The sequence below is a fragment of the Callospermophilus lateralis genome, chromosome 8 (assembly GCF_048772815.1).
Source record: "Callospermophilus lateralis isolate mCalLat2 chromosome 8, mCalLat2.hap1, whole genome shotgun sequence".
NCBI lineage: Eukaryota > Metazoa > Chordata > Mammalia > Rodentia > Sciuridae > Callospermophilus > Callospermophilus lateralis.
This window is the reverse complement of record NC_135312.1, coordinates 87,895,383-87,921,630: the sequence shown is the minus strand read 5'-3', so window position 1 is coordinate 87,921,630 and position 26,248 is coordinate 87,895,383. Positions and strand designations below refer to the sequence as shown.

Below are 26,248 nucleotides of genomic sequence, written 5' to 3'. Positions count from 1 at the left end.
CTTTCTCATCTTGGGCTTCTCTGCCCTCCGGTGAAAACTAAGGTTCTCCACTGCGGTCGCCACCTGTTCGGGCGAAAGCCGCGGGGCGTGCACCTACGCCTCGGGCCCCTTTTTCTTCCCTGCTCACCCTTTCCTGATGAGCACCCTATTTTTCTCTCCCAGGCCAGGGTTGCAACTTTTCTACCAGCCTCGGGCTCGCCCCCATTGGCCCGCCGAGTAGAGACGCTGGCTTCCCATAGATTACGAGCCCCGGAGCCGCAGGAACTGCTGGGCCCCTGGGAGGGGCAGAGAGCCCCCACCCTGTGCCGAAGCTGGCGCTGGGAGTCAGGCGCACGCGCCCCTCCCGCCCCTAGCGCCCCTCCCTGCGAGCGGTGCAGCTCCCCCTGCAGCGCCTCCCCTCGCGGGGAGGGAGCCGGAGGGGGCTCCCGGAGCCGCGCCGCAGACCTGCTCCGGCTGCGCGTCGCGCCTCTCTCCTTCCACAGTGGCAGCAGGAGCCGAGGCGGAGGCGGTAGGGGGTTCCCGCGACTTGCAGTTTCTCTGGGGAGCTGAGGAGGAGAGTGCGCCTTTCCCCCGCGCCCAGCAACCTCAACCTGTTCCCGGCGCTCGGCGACTCTCACTCCCGGGACTCGCCGCCCAAAATGAATTTCCCCCTGGCGCTGGTGCTCCTGTCCTCGCTCTACCTGCAGACGGCTGCCGAGTTCGACGGGAGGTGAGCTGGGCCCCGGGGCGCCCTCTCCTTCCCGCGCTAATTTCACACTCGCACTTCTGGGGCTCCACTCCCCGTGGGGTTTACGCAGTGAGAGAAGCTACTCTCCGGCCCAGAAGTTGGGCCACCGCGCGGGTTCCCGGGAGTATAGTCGTGGGGCCTCTCCGAGGGCCTGCCGGGGACTGCAGAGGTCGCGCTGGGTTCGAGTCCCGGCTCCTAGAGGGCGGTTCCGCGGCTGGGCGAGCGGCTCTTCCCCGCTCAGGGCTCAGGAATTGGGACTGGGGGAGAAGAGAGGCTGGAAACTAGGACCTCAGCTTGAGGGCGCGGTTTCGCCTTTAAGTAGAGGTGACGCCTGGGACATCCCTTGACCCGGGAACTCGCTCAGGATTTACCAGACGCTTCGGTGGGGAAAGTTTCAGGTGACCAGGATGAAATCACAGCTCGGAGCTGTCAGGGCTATGCACACAAAGACTGCGGGGAGAAGAAGCGACTGGGTTACCAGGACCTGTGTGTCTTCCCACTTGGTCTTCTCCAGGGAGGGGTCTCAAAATAAAGACACAGTGAGACGCTACGAATGAGTGTGCGTGTGTGCCTGTGCCTGGGTATGCGCGTGTGTATATTCGTGTGTGTGTGTGTGTGTGTGTGTGTGTGTGTAGGGGGGAGGCGGCGAGAGCTCACACCGCACTGCTCCTCAGACCTCCAGCGAGCCAGACTGCTGCGTGCTCTGACAGGTTCCAACAACCCAGGGATCAGTCTCCGCTGTCACTCAGCAGGTCCTTCAGTTGCAGCGCGCAACGCCCCGCGGTTTCCCAGGCCGCGGGATCCTCTCTGGTGTGCGTGAGAGGGAGTGACAAGAGTGTGAGTGTCGGTTAGGAGGGCGTGCTTGGTCCCCTCACCTCCTCCAGATTACAGACCAGACACCTTGCGCACTGATGGCTGCTGGTGGAGAGGTTTTGCCCTGGGCCACTCCGCCATCCAGTCGCCCTCCTAAAACGCACCCCCCCATCCCCACCCACCGCTGTGTGTCTCTGGCAGCCCTGAAGATGCCGCACCTGTTTTACCTGCAATCTCGGAACGAATCAATCACACGATTGATTGGCTTTTTTGTACCTGTAGGGGAACAGAGGGGAACCAGTGGAGCGCTGAGAAAAGCTTGTTTACCACCTGGTCGGAGGAAATAGAAAGTCGGGGGTTATTTTGTACTTTGGGCCTGGGGGTAGAAAGGGCAGGTAAAGCAAAGGAAATTGAAAAGCTAAGGAGAGTTTAAGGAAAAGTGAATAGCAACCAGAGGTTATGCCTTTTTATTTTATTTTTTAAAGCAATTTTTTGCCTACATTTGTGTATGGTGTGCATTCCTTGCGCACATTTACAACAAAAAATACACCATGTGTTAGGCACACAAAATATTAATATAGCTTTTAAAAGATGCCTGAAAAAGCCAATTAAAACGTTAATCTTCCTAGAGGAAAAAGTTACTTAAGGGAACAATTTAGCAAATAACATATCCAAGTGTGATCTAGTGAATAAATCTGTATCCTGAAATTGTATTCTTTCTTTAGGTATTATTTACCTTGGAGAGGAAAATAATATGAGTTGTTGATACAGGAAAGTTTCAAGCCATAGGGTACTTGAGATGTCAATTACACCTTAAACTCTCCTTGGTTTTGTTTAGACTTTTTTTCTAGTACAGTTTTTTCTTTTTCTTTTTCCAGTTTTATCTCCAAAAGAGCCCTGTTGCTTTTGATTTTTGAGGACTCTCCTCTTTCTGCCCTTCCCACATCTGCCATTCATATAGTAAAAATTCTTTCTTTGACATGTCTTACATTATTTAATATTTTTTTAAGTTTACAATGAATCAGTCAAAACTGGCTCCCTGCCCCCATAACAGGTGTGAGTCTTTGAGGAATCTGTTTTATTTCAAGCTTCAAAAACCACCCTGTGAATGGCAGCCTTGAGGATTCTTGGTTTTAGCTGGTGCTATTTCTAGTTAAGAAAGGATCTTCTCCCCCTTTATTCCCTGTCCCTGTGTACTTGGTGAGGGTGTGTGTGTTTAACTGTCTGAGGATTGAAATTGGACCATAGCAGAACTGTTTCTGTGAAGGTGTTTTATCCTTAAATTTCTGCAGGCATAAATTTTAGAAAATTGTGGATGTGATCTAAAACAATAACAAAGAGGGAATTAGTTTTAACTTTAAAAGTGTCTTTGTTTATTTATATTTTTGTTTGTTTGTTTGGTAGGTGGCCCAGGCAAATAGTGTCATCTATTGGCCTATGTCGTTATGGTGGGAGGATTGACTGCTGCTGGGGCTGGGCTCGCCAGTCCTGGGGACAGTGCCAACGTGAGTATCAGGCTGGGAGGTGGGCTTTATACCATCATTCAGTGCTTCACTTCACACATAGGAGAGCTCATAATTTCTGAGCAAGTCTTGGCTACGCAGTTCTGACATGGGTTTTCAGATACAGTATCCAACTGGTTATTCTGTACCTTTCCAACCTGAACCACCTATATTAAGAAGCTTTGTTTTTCATGGGGAGCCATCTAAGATGTTCATTTTAGCATTTGTCCCCGATATCTCCACCTCCTTTTCATCAAGCTTATACCATTCTTTGCTCCAGGCTTTGAGATGGGGTAAGATAATGAGTCTAGACTGTATTTACACTAAATAAACTCATAATCTTAGAGTACTTATAAAATCCTCACCATAACTGTTGTGTAAAGTAGCCCATTCATAAATCTTTTTTGAAGAGAAGTTGTATTGACAATGCTTTAAGCAGACCACCCAATATGATCAGGAAAAAAAAAAACTCTGAAAATGCATTATTTGTAAGTTCTGCAAATCATCAACCTCATGTAAAAAAAAATATTAAATCAGAACACTGATTTCTGTTTTTCCCCCCAAAATAAAAGTGGATATATTAATTGTAAAAGTCAGAGCCATATCACAAAAAAATTAGAAATTTGTTTCCAAATTTTACGTAGATCTGGATCTCAAAATTTTATTCCAGTCTTCCTGCAGAACAGTCAAACAAAACTCCAAAAGATGAAATAAACTTCTGAAGCATCTTTAGTGTACTAGGTTTGTACATCTAGTGAAATGATGGGAACCAAGTTGAGTTTCACATTAGGACATAGACACTAACAAAGAAGCAGCTTAGATGAATAGAGTAAGACTGTTGAGACAGGTAGTGGGGGAGCCTGTTTTAGAGATGGATTGGCAATGTGAAGATTCAGGTAAATTTAATTTCAGGAAAGGCAGAACTTTCTTCAGCTCTTTAAACTTTTTTTTTTTTTTTTTTTTTTTGAGAGAGAGAGAGAGAGAGAGAGAGAGAATCTTTTTTTGTAGATGGACACAACACAATGCCTTTTTAAAAATTTTTATGTGGTGCTGAGAATCGAACCGGGATCCCATCCATGCTAGGTGGGTGCTTTACCGCTGAACCACATCCCAGCCCATCTTTAAACTTTTAAGAATGCTTGTGATGTTTATCCTTAACTTTGTGAAGGAGGGGAAATAGAGTTAAAGGTTGATTCTAATTGCATACATAGCCTATTGTCTCTAATCAGGGATGAGGTAAAGGGAATAATTCTTGTCTACCTACTATGTGCAAGCCTCTACATAGACCCTTTGCACAGTTGGTCCATTGCCTCCTGTTAAAGGGAAATAGTGGTAACTCCAATTTCCAGTAAATGAAAGAACTAGGCAAAGCTCAGGTATCCCTACTGATTAGTCTGTTCAGTTTTGAAGGGTAAATGGTCAAAAAGAAGGATAATACCTGATGGAATTTAGGCTTCTGCCAATTATATCAGTGTGTCAGAAGTATTTACACAGCTGGAGGCCAACAGGTGTGGAATCTGAGGAACCACCAGGCTGTAATAACCAAAGGGTAAAGAGAGGATCCTTCTGTTGGCCCAATACATAAACATAACCCTCCCAAACAAAAATGGTTAGTCTCTTTGCAGGAATTGAGATAGTTTCTTCCTTCTTTGCTGCTGTAATTTGCAGGAAACTCCCAAATCAAATGTTGAAATGCCTTGAGGTTCATGCAGTCTCCCAACCCCACCCAGGACAAGCCTGCTTTGGCAGAATGCCCTGGATGGCAGTGGAGTGCACCTTCCCAAAGGCAGCCAATTGGAGCATGCAGGCTCTCTGCCAGGTGTGCTAAAAGAATTCCAAGCAGAACACTTCTCAGATCTCTCAGAGGTTCGTTGATATGGAATTCCCCAGGAAGCATCTCTAGGAGCTATTTTTTCTTTTTTTTATCTATAGAGTAATCAAATTTTGTTCAATATGTGCTAACTTGGTAATTCTGAATCTGAATGAGTGCAGAGACCATTCAGAATTATAGAAGCATTATAAAACTTAACCATTCAAGAGCTTTTCTAGGGTTTTACTGTCTACATAGGAGCTTTCCTATCAGATACAGGACACTTTTTTTTTTATACCTTTATTTTGTTCCTTCAAGTATGATAAGTTGTCAAATATAGTATTTAATACTACTTGTCTTTTCCCTCTTGTTATTCCTTAAGATCCTGAGAAAACTGCAACATGGTATGAGTTAATTATTGAAATGGTAATGCTAGAAAAATGTATAAGATAATTTTGCAAAATCAGTTTGTTTTCATTTGGTAAACGTTTGAAAGCCAGTGTGATGCAGAGGGACTTGCACACTGTTGCTAGGTTGCCTGGATTTCATTTCCAGTTCTGTCTCTTCTTAGCTATGTAGCCTTGGACAAGTAATTCAACTTTTCTGTGCTTTATTTTCCTTATCTCTAAAATGAATCCAAAGTTGTATATAACCTCAAGGACCATCCCAAGGTTTGAAAGGGTTATAATTTGTACAGTACTTAAAACTATCTTTGGCACTGAGTACAGACCACGTATGTATTCAGTAAAGTTAAATGTAAAGAAACACTGCTACTGAAAACAATGTTATGGAGGGACATCTGTGCAGTCAGAGTCTTCATTTGTTAGACATGATATATGCATTTTTTTGCATTTATGCTGCGCAAATTAAAAATCCTTGCAAAGTTCTCTGTTTCAATAAAATAAAATTCTTTAAATTAAAAAGGTCCACATTGTTCTTTACCATTTACATTGAGGATGGCAAGGTTGTACAAATAAATTCAGAGATGCGTTTTCCTGTGTATTTTGTTTCCAGAATCTTAGATGGTCTAAGTGTCAATTCAGAGTTCTGCCTATCTTTGTTTGGATATAAACAGGTAGAGGAATGTGGGGGCAAGAGGTCAGCTGAAAGGGTAGGTCGGCACTAAAAAGAGGCTGGGATGAATGGAATATTTCTGATTGGTTTTCGAAGAAAACCATTATGAAATTATAAGCTTATTACAACATTTATTCAAGGAAAATGTCTGCTATTCTGTAACAATTAAATTTAGTAATGGATTGTCTATTTTAAAAAATTCCAAACAGCTTTTAGGAAATTTAATTAAAAAAATACTTTTGGCTTTTTGACCCCTAGATAATTTCAACATTCTTTTCCATGAGGAGCAATTTCTCTTCCTCATCAAAAGTGCCTTGGTTCTCTTTCCTTCTCATGACTCACTTTGGAAATTTTTTTCAAAACAGTGTAGCGGCAAGGCTTGGTGGTATACACCTGTAATCCTAGCAGTTTAGGAGGCTGAGGCAGGAGGATCACAATTTCAAAACCAGCCTTAGCAACCCTGTCTCAAAAAAAAAATTTTTTTTTAAAGCAAAAGGGACTATTCCCACCCATGCTCAGAACCTCTCAGTTATTTCTTACGTGTGTACACAAATGGATGGGAAAGTAGTACCCTTATTATATTATTTATTAGACCTTATGCCCTAGTGCAGTGATAGTTTTGTGAATGTTTATTCCATTTGGTTGCACATTTGTGAGACATTTGGCTCAATAGTCATGCAGGTCAGATATACACATCTACACAAAACAGGACGCATTTCATTTTTACTTACTATCCTCCTTTCCGTGAACATCTTTGAAAAGACTAACACCGTAGGGTGCTCTAGTTGGTAAACCACCCCTTCTGGCTTACTGTGTCAAGCCACAAAGCCACATTCAGCTGGGGAATTTCCATTCCTTCCCTCTAAGGAAGATGGATCAGAGGTGCTACCCAAATGGACACAGAATATGTTCTCCTGCTTCCTGCCTGTACCACCCAATATTCTGTCCCAACATTCCTGCCCTGCTGGGAAAGCATGATCCATTCCAGAAATAGGAAGGTTGTATTTTCATAATTCATTTTTAGCTCATATTCTTGACTTCTTTCTATTCTTTGATTCTTTGTTTTCTGTTCTTGACTCATAAATAGATCTCTTGCATATCCAAAATTCAAAATTTGATTTTCTAATTGTCATGGGCTTTCCTTTTATTGAATGTTAATGTTGCTCTTTATAATATCAAGATTTTTTATTATTTCCAGACATTTATTATTACATGTTGACAACACACAGCACCTTAATCACTCAGAAATTGTCACAGAATACTTCTGTTTCTTGCTCTGTAGTTATTTGGTTCTTTGACTTTTCCATAATCTTAATGGCACATTTCATTTTAATTATGTTAACTGTTTCTCTTTCCCTACTATGTGGATACTTCTGTAATAGAGATTTCTCAGGGCTTGTATGTTTTATTTTAGAAAGCTGTGTATGCTGTGGAAACAATTCTTTACTAGATAATTTGGGACACCTAAGTTCAAGCTTAGACTTTTGTCCCTGATTAGCTAGCTAACATTTTTTAGCTACAGTTTTCTTATTGTACAAGTATATTTCCAAGGTATATTATAGATCTAAACTCCATCTGAGAACTTCCTAATGGCGAAAAGAACATGTAGGATCTAGATGCTGTTTTCCTGTATGGTTGACTTTCTCTTTGCTTGGAGATTTGGCCCTATGTGTGTGGCTTATGACAGTAATATTTTGTTGTTGTTGTTGAAAGCAATTTCTAGAGTTGCAAAGAAAAGCCACTAGTTCTAGGTTTCAACAAAGCTATTTAATTTCTGAGTTCTTTGGCTGTCCATGAACATTTTGTGGTTTCTGAAGGAAATAGTATGAATAAAATGGTTTTATCTCATTTATCGTTAAAGACCAGGAAAAATTCAGGTGTTTTGTTATATATTTCTGCTAGGGATTTTGAGAAGATATAAAACCAACACCTACAGTTCACTTTGCTTTTTTAGTTCTGAACCTCATTTCCTCCTGTTTCATCCCCAAATTTAATAAAGGCTACAACTGTACAAATGCCATATAGAGTGAAAATTTAGATTGTTATCAGCTTTAGCTAAACATAGATTCATGAAACATAGGGACTGTGAAATAGTAATTCATTCTGAAACTATTTTGGGTTGTCAAGTAATTTTAGGTGGATAACATAATTACTATGAATATTGGAAAGAATGATGAGCAAATTATTGAATTATTTCTGCATTTCTAATGAAAAGACTATTATTAGTTAAGCAGAGTGATGTTTTTAAGTAAATGAAATATTTAAATGTCACATTTAATTTCTTACTTGCATCCCAGTTTAGAAATTCAGTCTTATAAAAGGAAGATGCTTTGTTAATCTTTACTCCCTATTCTGGTCATTGACTTCCCATCCCTAGTTACAAAATGAGATAAATTATATCTTTTTTTATTATTTACATTTTGAATTTTTAAAAAAATAATTAAGAATAAATTAGATTTTACTTCTCCCTGTGCTGGCAATGGAAACCAGAGTCTTGCACACATACTAGACAAGAATTCTACTACTGAGATATATACCTGCCAGCTCTTAAATTAGAAATTTTGGTATCATCTTGGAAGACCACGTGTAGGCTTCCCCCCACACAGAGGTTACTCCTAATGAGTGCCTTTCTACTTATAGTTAACAACTAGAGCAACTGTGTTGAACAGGAATTAGTTCTTTACACATAAAGAAATATTTTTATACCCGTCAATCTTAGGTACCCCAGATGTAACTGGGAGTCTGGGAGTGGGATTGACCTTTCAGAGCCATATCAGCCATGTCTATTCCATTTGGTTGAGCATTTCTGAGACATTTGGGCCCAATAGCAGGGTTCTCAGTCCATCTTCAGGAACCTGAGCATGGTTCACTGTTCTACATTTATTAGCTTCCCCTTAGAATTTTGTGGTAAGAAATGCAGATTTTTTTTTTTTTTTTGAGATGGGAATAAAAGCAAGGCAGCGGATAATTTTGTAATTACTTTCAGCACTCAACCTGAATCCCCAAATCCCTAGGAAGTAAGGCTTTTGACCAAGTTTATTTAACTACCACTTCCCTTGAAAGGTTGTTTAAGAACACCTTGTATTTTGAGTAACTTCGAGTGGTCTTGGAATGCAGATTCCAAACTAAAAGCTGTGTTGAAGAAGCTTGACCTTTTCATACAGGTAACTTTTGAGTATGTGTAGTCTTCAAAGTTAAGTTTCACAGAAATCACTTTGTTCTTTCATTCTTTTCCCCGATTAGAACTGATCTTTATAATAATACTATTAAGATCCACTGATTTCCTGAGATCCCCTCATACAGTTAATCTGGGCAGTCTTAATCTTTATGGATTAGAATTTAGTACCTCCCAAACTGAAAGACCAGGGCAAAGAAAGGGAAGCACCCTAGTCTCTGCAGTTTCAGCAGCTGGATCTATCTTAATGTTCCTGCCCCAGGGATGTGCTGTTTGAAAGTGCCCAGGCTGGTACAAACCAGGACCAAGCAGGCACTTCCCATTTCCAAAACATTCTCTGTCTGATACTTAGAAAGTTTTGATCAACTTCCCCACCCACCCATCCTCCTGTAGCAAGTAGAATATCCAACATTTCTATTTGGTGCTTTTTATCTGTAGAACTCATGTTCTATGCATTCTGGGTCAGCTGAACCAACTATATGATTTTCAGGTGACAGTGATATCGATTGACTCCCTGCAGCATGCTACAGTAAGAAAGATTCAACACAGGATTGGACCTTTGTTGTTGTGGGAGAAAAGAAAGGGCTAGAAAGAATGGCTCTAGTGGCCTAAATCGCATTACTATACCCTCTACCACAGCCAGACACTTCTGTCTTTTCCTGACAATTTTGTATAGGTTTAAAATTTTTCCCATCTATCTTTCTAAAATATTAATTTATTTTGTAAGAGAAGATGCACACACTTCCTCAAATATCCCTCCTTAGAGAAATAAGTATTGACAAGTATTTTTGTGTATCTTTAAGAAATATTTTAAATATTTATGGTTAGATTCCTATATTTTTCCTGTCACCTGCTTGTTTTATACAAATGAAAGCATACTGTATACTGCTCTGTCCCTTGTTTCTTTTTCTAAATGAAACATCTTGAAGGTCTTCCTTTATCATCTGTATGTAAAAAAGCCTCCTTAGTTTTTATGGATTTATAGTATTTCATTTATAATTATACATGATTTATTAACCTATCTTTTATTGAAAGACATTTATATTACTTTGAATCTAAAATAACCTTGAGTTGTTCATAGCAGCACAATTCACAATAGCAAGACTGTGGAGCCAACCTAGATGCCCTTCAATAGACGAATGGATAAAAAAAAAATGTGGCATTTATACACAATGGAGTATTACTCTGCATTAAAAAATGACAAAATCATAGAATTTGCAGGGAAATGGATGGCATTAGAGCAGATTATGCTAAGTGAAGCTAGCCAATCCCTAAAAAACAAATGCCAAATGTCTTCTTTGATATAAGGAGAGTAACTAAGAACAGAACAGGGAGGAAGAGCATGAGAAGAAGATTAACATTAAACAGGGATGAGAGGTGGGAGGGAAAGGGAGAGAGAAGGGAAATTGCATGGAAATGGAAGGAGACCCTCAGGGTTATACAAAATTACATACAAGAGGAAGTGAGGGGAAAGGGAAAAAAACAAGGGGGAGAAATGAATTACAGTAGATGGGGTAGAGAGAGAAGAGGGGAGGGGAGGGAAGGGGGGACAGTAGAGGATAGGAAAGGCAGCAGAATACAACAGACACTAGTATGGCAATATGTAAATCAGTGGATGTGTAACCGATGTGATTCTGCAATCTGTATACGGGGTAAAAATGGGAGTTCATATCCCACTTGAATCAAAGTGTGAAATATGATATGTCAAGAACTATGTAATGTTTTGAACAACCAACAATAAAAATTTAAAAAAATAATAAAATAAAATAATCTTGAGTGTAATGTTGAAAAAATGTTGTTTTGCCTGCATTCTAATATTTCTACAGGGCAATTTTTATATATAGTCAAATGATGTATACACTTGTAGTTTTGATTGATTGGTCAGTGGTTTTTTACTTGGTAATAAATAGTTTAATGGAAAGAAAATGGATGCCAGTATTGACTCACAGCTCTGGAAGACCCATATTTAGAGTCTAATCTATTGCTTGATTTTTAGGATGCTCTGGTTCCTACTCTTTCCTAAGAAAGCCCTCTGACTATTCCTACTTTTCATCTGTTTCCACTCAGATCAGTGGCAATTGGCTGATGTTGGGAGAATGCGGTGAGATTTGTCAGATCTCCCCGGTAGCTTCCTGTCTATTGCTCTGTCTGCATTTTATGGATGTGGATTTTTATTTGCCTTTAAGAAAGATGCACTTAGGAATTGCTTAAATCATTGATCTTTTATTATCTGAATATTTCAGCCATAATTTATATATTTATGTATATGGTGTATACTTTTTTCTAAACCGTTGTCTATTAGGGAGGAGTATGTAGAATTCTGACATCTGAGTATCACTTTTGGAGACATCTATTGTGATTAAAATAATTGCAGAGTATGTTCAGATGTTGTTGTACCAAAAATATTCCTAAAAAGTGAATTAAAATTGTAGGGGCATATATTTTTTCCATTAGTTATTCTAGTCTTCATTGGAATTATCAACTGAACTCATCTTCTTAAAAAGGAAGACATGCATGTTTAAGTAAAAAAATTAAAAGAAATATTGAGAGAGAGAGAGAGAGAGAGAGAGATAGCCTTACTTAATTGTTTTTCTAACATCTATTTCCCATCAGAAAACCACTATTTTCTATTAATTTTTTAAGATAATTCTAAACATTTCCAAAGTTTACCCTTTTCATAAAATTAGAGCATGAAGTAAAAACCATTCTGTATCTTGATTTTTTTTCATATAAGGATCATTTCTTATCAGTTCATGTAAACTGACTTATTCTTTTAAATGGCTTTACAGTAGGCTATTATGTAGATGTACCATAATAATCCTGATTATGTATACTAACTGATTTTCAATATTGTATTTTTATAAAATATACTACAATGAACATTTCTATGTGTATATCATTATCACTGTTAAATGTAATTAGATAAGGGAGAATTACTGAGACCTCCTATCTCTATATTAGTATAGTAATTGAAGAGCTTTCATTTTTTAAAAATTTTTTTTAGTTGTCAATGGACCTTTATTTTATTTATTTATATGTGATGCTCAGAATTGAACCCAGTGCCTCACACATGGTAGGCAAGCCCTCTGCCACCAAGCCACAATCCCAGCCCCAAAGAGCTTTCATTTTGTTGTTATAAATTTTCTTACATAAAATATGTGATTCAAAGAAGGGATAAATCTCAGCTAACATTGCAGTGTGGAAACCTTCTGTTCAATCACTTTCTATTTTTGATTCTTTAGAAGATACCTTGAAAAATAATCAGAATTGGTTTATTTATTTCATTTTTATGTCTTTTCTTGTTGGGGGAAAGTATAAATTAACTTTTAGGACTTCATGCAATAAAATATAAAAATAATTAACAAGGACTAAAGGGAATAAGAGGGTTAAAATAAAACATGTTGGAAAGAGCATTAATAAACTGCAGAAATGTGAGCCATAGGAAACTAAATATGTCTTATAATTTGGCTCTTTGCCTCTAGTAGCCAAAGGAAAAATGGAAGTGTTATTACTTAGATAATTCATGTTGTTTACTAGGGGAAAAAAACACAAACTGTTATTTCAGAGAAAAAAAGCATGGCTTTTATTATCCATAGTTTTGAAAGACTTTCACGCAGTCCTTCACAGAGTGGGGAGTGATAGAGTGGAAGGGGCCACAGTCACATTTCAGTCATGAAGCCAGTGGTGGTTTTGAAAAGTCATTTTATGGAAGTTTCTCCAATGTGAGATGAGACACTTACTTTAAAAGTGCAGTTCGTGCAAGGCTAGGTTTTATATCTAGCTGTGAAGGGTAAAAACTATTATAGAGATTTGTATAGATAGTTCCAAGTTAGACAACTTCAAGTTGGAGTCACTAAAAATCATCCTGAAGTTTGCTGTATTATTTAGTAGGTTAAAACCCAGTCCTTATTTATTTTATTTTTTAAATATATATTTTAAAGATCAGTCAGCGATTGATGGAGTTGGTACCCAGACATGTTGTAAATGGAGTGCAGATAGGTGTTCTTTGAGCTCCACTATAAGTGGGTTCTGTAAAGAGATATTTTAGTATCAATTTTGTATGCATTGGAGTATACTATATATATATATAAACCTCTTCTCCAGTTTGCTATGCACCCTTTCATTTCCATGCAAATTATGGCTTGAGATATGGATATGCAAACATTGCTTCTGGGCATCATTTATACAGTGAACCTAGGAACAACAGACTCTTTGGCCAGTCCTCATTTCTCTTATCTGCCAAATGTTTGCATGCCAGCAAATAACAAAACCAGTGTTCATTAATAGAAAAACACACATTGCAACTCATGTTTAGTTGTATTTGTTATGTATGTTGAGTGTTTAGAGTTGATTTTATATTTTCTATAATTACTATGTTTATAGTTTCCACTGGATTAATTGTTCTAAGTTCAAATGAAAGATAGTGGTGGTTTTCAGTTCCTTTGTCCCTGGGATAGATTTTTAAACTCATTGATGAATTAAAATGTTCATCATTGCTTTGTTTGCAGTTCCATTTTCTAAATAAGGCAGAGGTGTTTTTTGAAACAGTTACTTTTAGGGAAGAAAGTATAAAAATATGAAGATAATGTATGAACTTGCTAGATTTCTGTTCTCTAATCTTATATTGATGTCTGATGAATAATTATATATCTTCAATACTTATGAAGTAGTTCACCAGAAGTTGGGATCATCCAGGTTCTTACTTAACATGAACTTGTGGGTTCTGTTGTCCTGGATGTTGGTGTTACAAACATACCAAGTTGGATAACTGTGAATAGCGTTTGCAGGGCTAATACCAATTTTTTCAACAGTGAAAAACATAAAATTTAAAGTTGAGGTGTGGAGAACTTTTTGGAGTCTTTGCTTTGTTCTATATGATGATTAGGGATAGGGGGTAGAACCACTTTTGCAGTGCAAGGGCACACCATTCCTTTATGTACCTGGCATTTGTCACCTGCGAGGGAGTGTATGGATTCTGCTGTGCTGCTTGCTTAGGAGCTGTGTGCCTCCAGCCTGAGTCATGTGGTAACCACATCTGCATTTCAGTCTGCCGCTTCTATTATTTCCTTTCTAAAGGCTATACCTGGTTTAATACTTGGACATTTTAGAATCTTTTAGAGTAATTAAGCTGTACATAAGAAAATAGGTATACCTTTGGATTAGAGGGCCTAGTTCCTTAAGGTTTCTTATTCCTCATTTTCTTTAATGCTTTCCAAAGCTCCTGGCTATCTCCAAACCTGTAAACCTGTTTTAAGGAGGCAAGAAAAGTTAATCCCTGAATAATTTAATTTCTGTGGTTTATATGACTTACAATTTCATAAAATTATCAGAGCTCTTATGAATTTTAACCACATATAGTTAAGGGTATAATATCCCTGAGGCCCCTCAGATGAATGGAGACTGTGGTTCTAGGGCAAGCTGCAGGAGGGAGTTCTAGGGTTGTAAGTTATAACCAAATGACTTTGCTGGCAATGTTGTGTGAGTTTACTCAGGTCGTCATTCTATAATGGCTGTAGGGGAACAAATTATCATGGGGAAAAAAAGGGGCAGATTTTTCTGGATATATGGTACCAGTGAATTCCATTTTAGAGGTGCTTGTGGTGCACTAAACCACACAGAGACACACAGACACACAAAGAAAAGCATGCATGCAAACATTTATTTTTGGCACCTTTACAAAAATTGTGATGATCATTGCCTAGGAAAATTTCCTTATCCACCAATAGAGACTAGACCCCAGACTGTGTGGAAGCAATTTATTCCAAGTTTAACATTTAAAAAAATTTTTAAATACAGTTTTATATAGTTTTAAAATGCAAATTTTAAAATATGATATACTGGCTAAAATTTTATGCTAAAGTTTTAACAGGTATACATATTTCTACTATAAAATTTACCAAATTTGTGTATATCCAGGCTAATTTATGTTAAGTAGGAAGAAATGTGATCCAACTTTAAGGTATTATAAGGAAATAAACTATATAGAACTGTTTTTCGGCCTGGTACTAATACAGCTAGTTAGAAAATAATGATGTTTGCTATTCTTTATTGACTTGTTTTGCCATTGTTTAAAATAATTTAAAATATTTTTCTTGATAAATTATATTACTCAAAATTGGCAGTTAAAAGGTACTAAAGAAACGGTATCCTTTTATATTTTTGTTTCATTCCTTACCAGAGTCATAAACAGTTTTTCCTAATATGTGATTCAGAATGTATTTATGCTTTGATTTATTTTTAGCTGTTTGCTTAAATTAGATCTGATCCATTTCATCATTCAATTTTAAGAACATGTCAACATCCAGATATAGTGAGTTCTTTTTAAGTTAAAAATAACAATAAAAACAGAATACTCATTTGTTATAACTTAAACAAAATGTCTAGCAAGCGAATGTAATATGTGTCTTTTAAAATACAGAGCAATCATTCTGGATCAATGGTTAAATTAGTGTCTCAATTGAATCAAATTTAACTTAAAATTTTTTTTCTTCTCTTACCTTTTAAAGAAGGCTCCATTCACCTAATTTTAAATTAGACAAGCAAATATACGTTACAATCACATATTAAAGTGGATATTTTATGCTTTCAGAAGAGAAGACATTAATTCAAAAGAGAAATAATAAAATCTGCTCTTCTTTTACCTCTAGGATTCTAGGTTGATAAAACACTGACCATTATTAGTACTGTTGTGAGTTTCTTCCCTTTTCTTTCATCTAACTGGCTTATTTATGCATCTTCAAGTGAAATAGTGGAGCTTTCACAGTTAAATCTTGTTGCTATTGACAACCAAGCAGCCATGCAAGAAGAGAATGCTGTGAAAGGGAAGAAAACATAAAAAATAAAAAACTTAATATTTCCTTCCCAAAGTTGGAGAGAAAAGGGAGCATAACATACAATATATAAGAAACAGGTAAGTAAAGATGTTTCGGTTTAAACTTTACCAACCTTGATTATTAATTGATCAAAAGTTTTGATTTTTTTCAGATGTTTTGTCCAACATTCATTTAAATAAAAGGATACTGTCTCTAGGAACCAAAAATTAACTTTCTGAAAATGAAAATTGGATTGGAAGATACAGTGTCACAAAAGGTCTGAAATATTTTTATTAGAATTTGGACTATAAAAGAATAGCATAACTTCAATTATTGGTTAATATTTTCTTACAAATGGTTTTTAATAACAAAATGGTGACTAAAATATTACTATTTTAAACATGTCCTAGATTTTTTTTTGTTTGTTTCAGAAAAGCACTGAAAGTTGAATATGTGTAAGTCTCCGGGAATGTAACAAGTTGATAAATACCCAAGTCCAGCCTCCTTACAGAGAAAAGATCTCGAATTTCTTTTTTTGGACATTTGTTTTGCAGCTTTCTACGTCTTAAGGCAGAGAATAGCCAGGATAAGGTGCCAGCTCAAAGGTTAGATGATCATATTTCTTGAAATAATTTTGGCTAATCTATGTCTTGAAAGGCATAACTTCTAAATAATAACTTTAAAAGCTATAAATTACTTAACATTAGTTGTGTTTTTGAGTTGCTTTTTTGGGAAGACAATATTCCTTAGAGATGTGCTTATTCTGTTTATAATGATACTAAATTAATTTTAATTCAGTCATTACATTAAACTTTTCCCTTTCAGTTTACAATTGATTTCTCTTATTTTATGAATCTAATAAATTGACCTCCATTCTAACCTAAAGGGCAGTTTATATTTTTAATACTTAAAGAAGCAAATGTAAAAAACAAAGTCTACCAAATGAAATTACTAACCAGCCTATCATTAACCTGAGGGAATTGTGTTTCATATTCATTAATTCTCCATGGAATACTTCAGGTAAGAGATATTTTTACTGTATAAAATCTACAAGCTGTTTACCAATGGATCTTCATGCTATTGCTTTGGTACATAGAGCATTCCTTGTTTGAAATATTTTGGGCAGTGAGTAATGTCACTGAACTAATCACCCTATGACATTTTAGTGGAAATTTTTGGTGAAATTCTAATGTTCAGTGAAATTCGTTCCAAGAAGACAATGTACTTTAAACTCATTGATTAAACTCCTATTATCACATGTCATAGAAAATTAGTAGGGTTTTAATTTTTAAAACATTTGGGAACAAATTTGATAGTACTAGAAATTAAAAATATATATATTTTTTCAGGTTGACTTTAAAAGTATCAGTTAGTAGCAGTTACAGGATTGACTGGTAGAGTACTGCTGAGGCCAAGGAGGCAATGTCAAGGAAAGAGTAGAATGTGTACTTTGTCACCCACAGATTTGGGTTAGAGACCTGTTCCTGTGACTTGCCAGCAATGAGAAACTAGACATTTTATTTTGCTTTTCAAGCCACAATTTTATAATCTTTAAACCTATTTTGTATTATAATTTCTAGCCATATAGAATAATTTTTGATAAATGTTTGCTGTTATTAGTGTGTAGAGAATACAAATGAAGAACTCTGAGCTGTGTTTTACTAGGGATAGACACGGGATACATAGTACATGTTTTTAAATACATTTTATTTACCACGCCCATTTTTTGGAACTAAATAATCAATTGGAAGCAGAAAATTTATCCAGTCATTCATTTCTAAAATAAAACTTTTCATCAGATAGCTGTCTGTACTTCTTCACCATTTCTTTCCCATTTCTCTAATAATATTTATCTGCAAACCTCAGAGTGGAACAGTTTTGGTTATCTAGCAATGTATTGCACTTGGATAAGGAACCAAAAGGAAATAGAATTGAATTGTGGAAGCTTAACACTTAAGAGTTATGGTGATTTATCTGACAAGCATTTGAGAGCATACTAGAGTCTGGGAGCTGTGTTAGGTGCTGGCAAGATATAAAGATTGATAAAACATGGATGCTTGCTTTCAAAGAATTCAATTTGGTAAGATGATTGACTCTTATTCCTTCTATGATTCTAAAATAGAAAAGATGGACATAATATTGAAGGAATTCAGGGGAAGAACCACTTCTTGCTGAGGAGGATCAAGGGGAGAAGAGTTCATGGACTCAGTGGTGTTCAGTTGATTCATTTGTTCAACCCACATGTATTGAGTGCTGTTACTGGCTAGATCTGGCTCATTTGCAACAGCCGGATGCTGCAATCACCACTTCAAACATCATCCCAATAACATCGTGGTCAAAGAATGTCATTCACTATCAGTGTTTAAGACCCCCAGATAATGACAATACTGGATGAAAGGTGTGTTTTGATAGTGCATGTTTTAGTATAAGGTTCTATGTGAGCACATATCAGGAGACATCCCAGATTCAGTGATGAGTTGGCATCCTGAAGGATAAGTAAATCAAAGGAAGGGCACTCTGAGAAGACAGAGTGTATTAAAATCAGAGACGCCAGGAAATGTAAGAACTTCAGTCCAGCAGTAGGTAAATGTTTGAAGGGTATCTGATGAGAAATGCAGTGGGAGATGTAGGAATATACTGACTCGTGACAGTCTTTCATGCCAAACAACTCGTTTTTTTAACCCAATGTTATAGGAGACCACTAAAGATTTTCAGCAGGGAAATTACAAATATTTCAAAGATATAGTTGGTGAAAATGGGCCAGATCTAGCATGCAAGTGAATTTTGTTTTGCTCAGAGTTTTCACATTTTTTTAAATACTTGCCAGTGTTTCACAGGAAACATGGTTATCAGGCTGTATTGAAAAACCACTGGTTCTGCCTTGCTGTGTGGAATCTGTAGGCTGGAGCTTCTCAAGCAGTTGCCCATTTAGAAAAAAAAGCATGTGCTCCCCTTTTTACCATGGAACTCACTTCCTTCAGGACAAATGTCTCAGACCTGCAAGCATTTTGATGTTTGGGGCCAGTTTCTGAACTTTCTCTTTGGCAATTTAGAGAATAACTATAATTACTTGAGGTTCAGGACTAGAGGCTATTACTGTCAACCTGGTGAGAAACAGAGCTTGATTTTAAGTACCAGTAGTGAGAACAAAAAAAGGACAGGTTTGGAAGATTAGGTATGGGGAGGAGGCTGAGAATCTCATGGCATTAGACAGGGGTGGGACAAGATCGACTGTCACTACAAACTGTGTTTTTGAGAAGCTTAACCTTTCTGAGCTACAGCTCCTTTTTGGTAAGATGGAGATAAGGCTATTACCTCATAGGATTTTTAATGAGGATCAAATGAGAAAATACTTATGGAGAACTAGGCTCAGGAACTGGCTCATATTCACGTTCCATAAAATATGGCTGTGACGCTAGTGATGATTGTAGAGAGTGCAGAAGATGGAACCAAGGGGGTCTTCCAGGTTTCTAACTTGTTATTTGGTGAGCTAGAAACACAGGAGAAGGTGCAAAGGATGACACCAATTTGGGGTTTGTCACATTTGAAGTGCTTGTGAGACTGAAGTAGAAAGGTTGGTATGTGGAAATTGGATTTTAGAGTGGCATCTGAAAGGGCATGAGAGGATTCAGCGTCCTTCCATCACCACACTACCCAAACCTTCCTTCCTTTTCTCGTCACAACTTCAGTCAGGGTTGATTGGCACAGCTGCCACGGTGGAGGATCGACCTACAGTAGAAGAAAAATGTGGGATATGTAAAATACTATGTTCCATGATAGTTTTAAGTTCTTAAAAAATTCTTTCTGGTTTACCATTTTGGCCTACAGTTGAAATACAGTGTGAGAGCCAGTGTCTTAAAAATTTCTACCTCTATATAATGTATGACAGAGGCTTAGAGAAACCCTGAAGGGCTTAAAAAAAAAAAAAAAACACCCTCTACAAACCATATATCTTCTTCCCTTTTTGGTTGGTTTTACCTGTTTTCTCATTGTCACTCCCATTTCTAGGCAAATATTTGCCTGAAAGTGAATCATTGTTAGGAATGGACAGGAATGGATAACCACATTAGTTAAGTTTGTATTCTCTCCTAACTCAATCAATACTGAGCTCATGTGGCCCCTCTCTTATGCCTTTCCAGCTCTCACTGGGAAATCTGTCCCTTCTCTACATGTTGTTATAACACTCGCAGAGAGCCTGTAATTTGGGTTGTTGTGGACTGTATCATTTATTCTGCTGGAGTTTCATTCCATGAAGGTGAGGACCGTGCCTCACACGTCTTTATACCCAGCGTAATAGCTCCTGAAATGGCTTGTCTGCTTCAGTTCAGTGTACTTTCAAAGGCATAAGGGCTAGGCATTTCTATATAAAATGAGTAAAAGATGATGAATAAGATGTGATTTTAATAAGTGGATTATATTATTTAGGAAATACAGTTTACTGAGTAATAAATATATTTTTTATGCCTATCTAGTGACCTTGTTACGCATCATAGATCTTAACTCTTAAGATTCTAAAAAGTACTTAGTTTATGTTCTTGAAAACATATAAGTGTAATCTGATTGTGTTGTCTACTGCTTACAGTCCACTGATAGTTCGCAATTATGGATAGAATCCTGACTTTAAGTACAAGCTCTTCAGGCTGACAGCTGCCTTAGGTTTGAAGGATTATCTTTTCACTCTACAGTCCGAGTCACAGTGGGCTGCCCTTGCATTTCAGAACCTCTGCAGCTTCATGCCTCTCTGGCTTTTCTTATGCTGCTCATTCTGAGAGAAAAGTCCCTTCACCTATTACATAGTGAATTCCTACTCATCCTTTAAGATGCAGCTCACATTTCCTCTTGAAAGCCTTTCCTGGCATCTTCCCTACTCCTGCCTCCCTGCAGAGAAATTCTTTCTCCTCTGTTCTTTTAACACCTTGTACACCTGTCATGGCTGTCTTTGTCAGGAGACTGTAGTGTTTCAGAGTAGGTACTGTGTATGTAAAGAACTCAAAGTCTAGTGAAGGAACTAGATTTAAAAGCTACAAAAATACAGTGTTGAGATATGTATTATAAATTTCTACCTGTATATAATGTATGACAGAAGTATGTACAGAAGCTTATAGAAGCCCCGAAGAGACCGTACACTCAACATAAGGTAAGCAAATCTTGGAGATTGTAATAGTTAAACTTAGTGTTGAAGTCTGTCTGGATATGAGTCCAGCAGACAAGGGGACGGATGGCATTTTCTGTGACAGTGTGCTGGTATTAGTGTAACTTCCTGGGAACTGCAGTTAGTTAATGTATTTGCGTGTGTGTTAGAGATGAAGCTGGAGGAATAGGCAGAAGTCAGATCACGAAATATGGTACTGAATGCCATACTTAGTGTTTGATCTATCATGAGCTAAGTGATGGGGAGCCAGTGAATGGCTGTGGGAAGGATAATACCACGCTGAGAACATGGGTCAGTGAGTTCCCTCCAACAGCAGTGTAGAACTAAATTGAAGTCCACAGTGCTGGAGGGGCCAAGACCATTATGCCCTCACTGATTTCACGAGCCTCTTCTTTTTTTTTTTTTTCTTCAAAGTATGCTTTATTTTAATTTTTTTAGTTGTAGATGGACACAGTATCTGTATTTATTTATTTTTATGTGGTGTTGTGGATTGAATCCAGTGCCTCACACGTGTGAGGCAAGCCTTCTACCATTGAGCTATAGCCCCAGCCCCAAAGTATGAGTTTTACAATACTTTACAAAAGAAATATCCATTCATAAGGGTGACTTCCTCTATTGATCTTTTTTTCTTAATTTTCTTAGTTGTAGATGGACACAGTACCTTTATTCTACTTATTTATTTTTTATGTGGCGCTAAGGATCAAACCCAGTGCTTCACATGTATTAGGCAAGCACTCTACTACTTAGCTACAGCCCCAGCGCCTTATAGACTCTTAAAATAGGAAAAGATATCAACTTAAGTCTGCATTGCAAGCCTCATCTTTAAGACATTTCTTTTCACTGGAATTTTGCCTATGCCCTTCTTTTTTTTTTTTTTTAATTGGTTGTTCAAAATATTACAAAGCTCTTGACATCTCATATTACATATATTAGATTCAAGTGGATTATGAACTCCCATTTTTACCCCAAATACAGATTGCAGAATCACATCGGTTACACATCCACATTTTTACATAATGCCCTATTAGTAACTGTTGTATTCTGCTACCTTTCCTATCCTCTACTATCCTCCCTCCCCTCCCTTCCCCTCCCATCTTCTCTCTCTACCCCATCTACTGTCTTCTTGATGAGCATTTAGGTTGTTTTCAAACTTCTGGTTTAGGTTCTTTATCAAACACATTTGGAACAATTAATGTTTTCTTTAAAAAAAATTAAACTACAAGGTCAAACTGACAGATATGTCATAGTCTATACACAGTCACAAAGTTAGTTTTGTTTTTAAATAACCAATGTATAGCTTAACTGATTATGTATCAGTGAGCCTTTTAGGGATTTTGGTTCTGAAACAGGTAATGATGGTCACATTAATATTTTCTGGTCATTTGTGGTGATTCCTCAGTAAACCTGCTCAATGTCAGATCCTATCTTTAACTGAAAAGATATAATAATTTGAAACTAAGAGAAATACCACAATATGGTTCATTATAACCTTATGAAATCAGACATTATGACATCAAATAGCATGTTAATATCTTCTTTCAAAAAATTATTTAGCTCTATGTCTTCTCCAAAACCTTTTCTGATTTCACTAAATCTATGGAATTAATCACTGCCTCTTCCATACCCTTCATGTGCATCTGTTATTAAGGGGTCTTTCTTACTTTTGTCTGTCCTTCCTGGCCCTACCTCCTTAAAGATGAGGACTTGGTTGTTTATTCACTTTGTATCCCCAGCTCTCAATATGGTATCTTAGATACTGGCTTTTTCTCCTTACTGTCTTAGAAACCTCATCATAACTAACATTTTATTGAGCTTTTACTTGGAGATGGTTATTGTTTTAAGTACCTTATTTGTTTCTTGTTCTTTCCTCTCAAACCCTTGGAATAAGTTCTATACAAATTGCATGGATTTATGATTTTTTAAGCTAAAAAATGGTGATGATGTCAACTTTCCAAGGTTCCCCCATCTGATTTCCATTTGAAAGCAGAGCAAAGCTAAGTAATTTGCATAGTACATGCATTTCCTAAGTGGCAGGGCTGGAACCTCAGCATTCTAACTCCAGCATCTGTATTCTTTACTTCTCTAAAGTCCATTGAAAAAATGAATGACAGCTCACAAATAACATCCATAAAGAATCCATGTTATCATACTTACCGTTTTTGTATTTGAAAAATTTAAACTCTATAGAAGAGTTGAAAGAATAGGAAGAGTAAATACCCATATACTCTTCATCTGTGATTGTTAACATTTTATACATATTCTCTCTGTGTGCCATTTGAAAGTAACTTATTCTTATAATAGCACTTCTTGCCTAAATACTTCAGAATTCACGCATTTATCTCTGAAGAATAAGGGCATTTGTCTAGAATGTCCTTATTAATCAAGCTTAAGAAATTTGACATAAATAAAATAATATTGTATTATAAATAATTCATAGTCCCAATAATGGTTTTTATGGATTTTTTTCCTTTTTTGATCCAGATCCAATCATATATCAAATTGTGCACTTAAGCTGATATTTCTTTTTGGTATTCTTTATTCTAGAACATTTATATCACTTATAGTTCTTTCTCAACATGTTGTATTTGGAGTGTTCACTTCAGTTGCTTGGTAGAATGCTCTACAAACTAAATTTGTTTATGGTTTGTGTATCACTCAGTTCAGGTTAATTTTTTTTTTTTTTTTGGTGAGGGGCAAGAATATTCCATAGGTGATAATATGTTATGGCCTTGCCATTATATATAGTATCAGCATGTCCCATTATTGGTGAAGCTTAGTTTGATCATGTGCTTAAGGTGGTATCCACCAGATTTCTACACTGAAAGGGACCTTCTTTTCCCTTAGTTCTTAGAAGGTACTCTGAGGGTATAAATTTAAACTGAGTATCCTGTTTGCCAGCAAACATTCAACCATGTGAGAGTTTTAGCATCTATGGGTCATCTTTCCTCAAATCAGTTATTTCAATAATGGTTGTAAAATAGTGTTTTTCAAATTTTGTCATTCTCCTACATATTGGCTGGCACCTTCCTATAAAAAAAAAGTTCAGTTCCTTTATTTTTTAGATTCATTTTGAACCCATGGGTTCTTTTGTTAGTTGATGATAATCCTTTACTATCATTTGATGCTCAAATTATTACAGTTTGGCCAGTTGAAACTCTTCCAAGCCAGCTTTTATGCCCTTTTCACATACATTCACCAGTTTTTGAGTATTTTCTTGATTTTTGCCAGAGAAGAATATTATAGCCTCCTCAACCCCAGGCCTCTTATAGAGGAATGATATTTAGAACAAGGATTTGGATGCTAAGTTTGCATATTGCTGCTGGTACCCTACTTAAAAAAAACTTATTTGCTTTTCAAATAAATAGTAACACTTATGTGTTCCTAAAGTCTCATTTGGGCATTTATTCTAGTTTCTACTCTATCTTAATGAAATCAGAAAAAAAAGTTAAAATGCCAAGTAAACTGAAAGTGACAACAATGCTCGGAGGAAGATTTTTGAAGTAGAAAGGGAGAGTACCTTAATTATGATAAACAAAATTTGGCTTAAGATGCAAGATGTAAATTCAGCCATTTATCTTCCTTTGAGCTACTTTAGGAATTAAAAGTTAATTAGTAATAAGCAACAAATGAAATAGATACTTGAGAAATTTGTCTAAATTGGATGTTTACAAACACAAAAATAAATGATTATCTGGTAGCTCTAGAGAAACAACATTATATAGACCAGAAAGGATGTATTTTAACTTTATGCTTGTGAAATACCATCTGTATTTGACCTTGACTATTTCACTATAATTCATGATTACTTAAGTTCTTAATTACAGTAATATTGAACTTAGCCCAAAGGGAGGGAAAAATCCCTAAAGATAATAATACTTCAAAAGAGATAATAATTCTATACATATTAATTGTTCAGGATCCAGCCAGCAGTAGTATACCATAAGCAATGAAGAGATTATTTTATTTTAAAATATTCTGTCAGGGTTACCTTAGTTTGATTGTTTGTTTGTTTTAATGATAGATTGTATTCTTGACTGCAACTTTTCTTTCCTACAAATGTAATCTAAATACCTTCGTTTTTAGTTACCATTCTCTACCTCTCCTTTCATTCTTTTCTGTTTAGCCTTTTCCTATAATCTCTTGCTCTTCCCCTCCAAATCCACTCAACAGCTGGCTCTTCTGCTCTTTTTCTGACTACCAGAGGAATCAGTGGATTGAGCATAGACCTGTCACCTTACTTGGTTAATTGTTTTCATGTTGGCTGGTGAAACAAAGAGAACATGTGCTTCCCTCCTGCCTTCTGTGGATGTTGTGAGGATAAGTTCAGTCACGTACAATAGCATTGAGTTCTGTTTACATGAGAACAACAGACTTTTTTTAAGAGAACAGAGGGCACGTTTACTGAGTTTTTGCTGCAGTGGGAATTTAGATTGAACATTGGATAATTGACATTACAATACAAGATTTTTGGGAAGCTGAGAGTTGTTTTCCTCTGAAGATTTGGATGCTAGGATTCTTTTCTCTGGGTTTTGTTTTACATGTGTTATGTGATGGCTCAAGCCCTTTCCACTAGATCCTGTAAAATTCTGCCTTCAATCTTTCCAGGTTCTATTAATATGGCAATGGATTGTTTTATGCTTCTTTTTTTATTTTTTTATTTTTATTTTTTTATTGGTTATTCAAAACATTACAAAGACAGTAGATGGGGTAGAGAGAGAAGATGGGAGGGGAGGGGGGGGGGATAGTAGAGGATAGGAAAGGTAGCAGAATACAACAGTTACTATTATGGTATTATGTAAAAATGTGGATGTGTAACCGATGTGATTCTGTTTTATGCTTCTTTAAGCAATTTTTTCCTCCTCCAAGACCTGTGCTCTTTGAAAGATATTCCTCATCACATTTTCTTTTCCTCTCAAATGAGTTTATTCATATCTGAATTCTTTGGAGCTTGTTGGATGTAATATGAGCTCTCTGAAACCTCTATATTTGGTATCTATTCATTCTTCTGCCCTACACTTGCTTGCTTGTCACCTTTGCTTCTAAGTAAGATAACCTGGCGGACAAGGTTCTTGGTTCTACCTTCGGTAGAGCCATGTCTGAATGACAACATGATACAGATTGCAAAAATTACAAATGACTCTTAATGACTCTTAGGACTCAGGAACATTAAGAAAATTCTTCTC

At 37.0% G+C, this 26,248-nt stretch overlaps 1 protein-coding gene across 2 annotated transcripts in view; it reads left to right on the top strand.

Annotated features, from left to right (window-relative positions):
- Positions 1-462: 462 nt before the first annotated feature.
- The window catches only part of Npnt (nephronectin), a 68,852-nt gene continuing 43,066 nt past the window's right edge, over positions 463-26,248 (top strand). Inside the window, exons 1-3 of one of the 2 annotated variants that reach the window (XM_076864503.2) lie at positions 463-709; positions 2,945-3,045; positions 16,468-16,518. In XM_076864503.2, the coding sequence (XP_076720618.2) occupies positions 639-709; positions 2,945-3,045; positions 16,468-16,518 (223 nt within the window). In that variant the 5' untranslated portion in view covers positions 463-638. The remainder of the gene's footprint in view (positions 710-2,944; positions 3,046-16,467; positions 16,519-26,248) is intronic. The other variant, XM_076864502.2, reaches the window with a different exon arrangement.